The 1891-nt window shown below is 56.4% G+C and overlaps 1 protein-coding gene across 1 annotated transcript in view; it reads left to right on the top strand.

Annotated features, from left to right (window-relative positions):
* The window catches only part of GRAMD4 (GRAM domain containing 4), a 62560-nt gene that overhangs the window by 29268 nt on the left and 31401 nt on the right, over window positions 1-1891 (top strand). Inside the window, exon 4 of the mRNA XM_023523687.1 lies at window positions 926-1066. Within this exon, the coding sequence (XP_023379455.1) occupies window positions 926-1066 (141 nt within the window). The remainder of the gene's footprint in view (window positions 1-925; window positions 1067-1891) is intronic.

The raw sequence follows: 1891 nt of genomic DNA on the forward strand, positions 1-1891 counted from the left end.
TTTCAGACTTACAGGAGTCATAACAATGCGCACAGAATTCGTGTGTACTTGTCAGCCGGATTCTTCCCAGAGGTTAACATTTTACCCCATTCGTCTCTTTCTGTCCCATGCATCCATCCATCCACCCACCATCCTTCCTTCTGTCTGTGCATTTTATTTTCTGTACAGTTTGAAGGTCATCTGCAGACGCGACATCCCTCGGGCTCTATCAACTTCTGTGTATTACGAAATAAAGCGAGCACATTCTCTTGTCTAAACACGGTATGTCGTCCGAATCAGAAAACTGACATCTATGTGATGTTATCGTCTAATCTAAGATCCTGTGCTAACTTCTCTTTTCATGCTGGTGACGTCGTGCATGGCGAAAGGGAGTCCTGAGTGACGCGTAACATTCGGGTGTCGTGCCTGGAGCAGGAGTTCGGCCTCTCTCTCCCCCGACGAGAGCAGGTCGGTTATTTTGTAGGATGTCCCTCGGTTTGGGTTTCTCTGATGAGAATCAGGCCAAGAGTTTGACAGGTGTGGTGCTGTGTCCTTGGCGCCTCGTGTAGGAGGTACGTGACGACATTTTGTCCCATCGTGCGTGTTATAGAGAGTTCTTTTGAAAATTAAGTGTATTTTTGTAGTTATCTGTACCTGTTTGTGCTTCCAGAGTCCAGGTATATTCAGAGAAACTGGCTTCTCTCGTGTGCCTGTGCCCTCTCTTCCCCCGTGGAGACCGATTACCTTTCACAGTTTATCCTTCTGTTGACTTTTATAGAAGCAGATATGTGCATTTCTTCTTAAGTCTCTCACCTCAGATAAACGTTAGCTCATTCTGACGTTCCTCACACTTCTGTCGTGTCCTGGAGGCTGCTCCAAAGTGGTCCTTAGGGGTGGTCCTTAGGGGTGCTCCCTGTTCCGTGTTCCCGGTGCATCTGCCGTGCAGATGTGGCCTGGAGAACCCCTGCCCCCGACCACGATGATTACATTGTCACCTGTGTCCTGTCGCGTGGCCGCGGGTCCCTCCAGGCCTGCCGCGTGGTCGGCACCGTCACTGGTCCCCCCCGGACCTGCCGCATGGCTGCGGGTCCTGTGCCCTGAGCGTCTGGCCTGATGCCCAGGGTGCAGTGGAAGCTGAGTGTGTAGAGGGAATTGTGGCAGAGCCTGGTCGGAGCTGGACCGTGCACAGGGAAGCCTGTCCCTCCCTCCACACCCATCTCGGCATCTGGAGGAGGATGGAGCATAAGACACGACGTGAGGCAGTCTCGAGACCCATGGAGATGTTCCGGCCGCCACTAGGCCTGCGTCCGTGTGCCGGTCTGACGTGGGTGGGGAAGGCGCGCTGGCCCGGAGCGGGGACCCAGGCTTCCGGTCCCCGACTCAGCCACGGCGAGCGGCCGGCTGCGAGGGCCCTGGCCGCCCCGTCCACAGAGTGCCTCAGCGTTCACGTCGAAGTTCCTTTCGATCGTCTGTCGTTCTTTCTGTCGGAAAGCAGACTGCTGCTCTTCACAGGGAAGAGGGACCAGCCGAGTGCATGGGGACGTCTCCGGTCGTTAAATAAATACTGCAGAGAACAAATGCTCCTGCGAGAAAATGTCAGGATGCAGAACGTGGATCGAGATGTGCCCTGGCGGCGGCTGGAGGCGGGGCCCGAGCGTTGTTAAAGGAGCCCATGAATAAATTAACAGCGTCGGTCGGTTCGGTGGCCTGAGGTGCAGTCGCTGCTGCCTCTGTCCACGCACTGAGCGGGAGCGAGCATCTGCTGCTCGCCTGCTGGTGCAGGCCCTGGGCCACGGGTCCTCCAGCCTCGTGAGCGGCACACGCAGGCTCTGCTCGGGAGTGGATCTTGGAGCGTCCTGGTTGCCAGCCTGAGCCCGAGGCTCCCTTACCTGTGGGCGGGTTCTGGTTGCCG

The sequence above is a fragment of the Pteropus vampyrus genome, unplaced genomic scaffold (genome assembly GCF_000151845.1).
Source record: "Pteropus vampyrus isolate Shadow unplaced genomic scaffold, Pvam_2.0 Scaffold401, whole genome shotgun sequence".
NCBI lineage: Eukaryota > Metazoa > Chordata > Mammalia > Chiroptera > Pteropodidae > Pteropus > Pteropus vampyrus.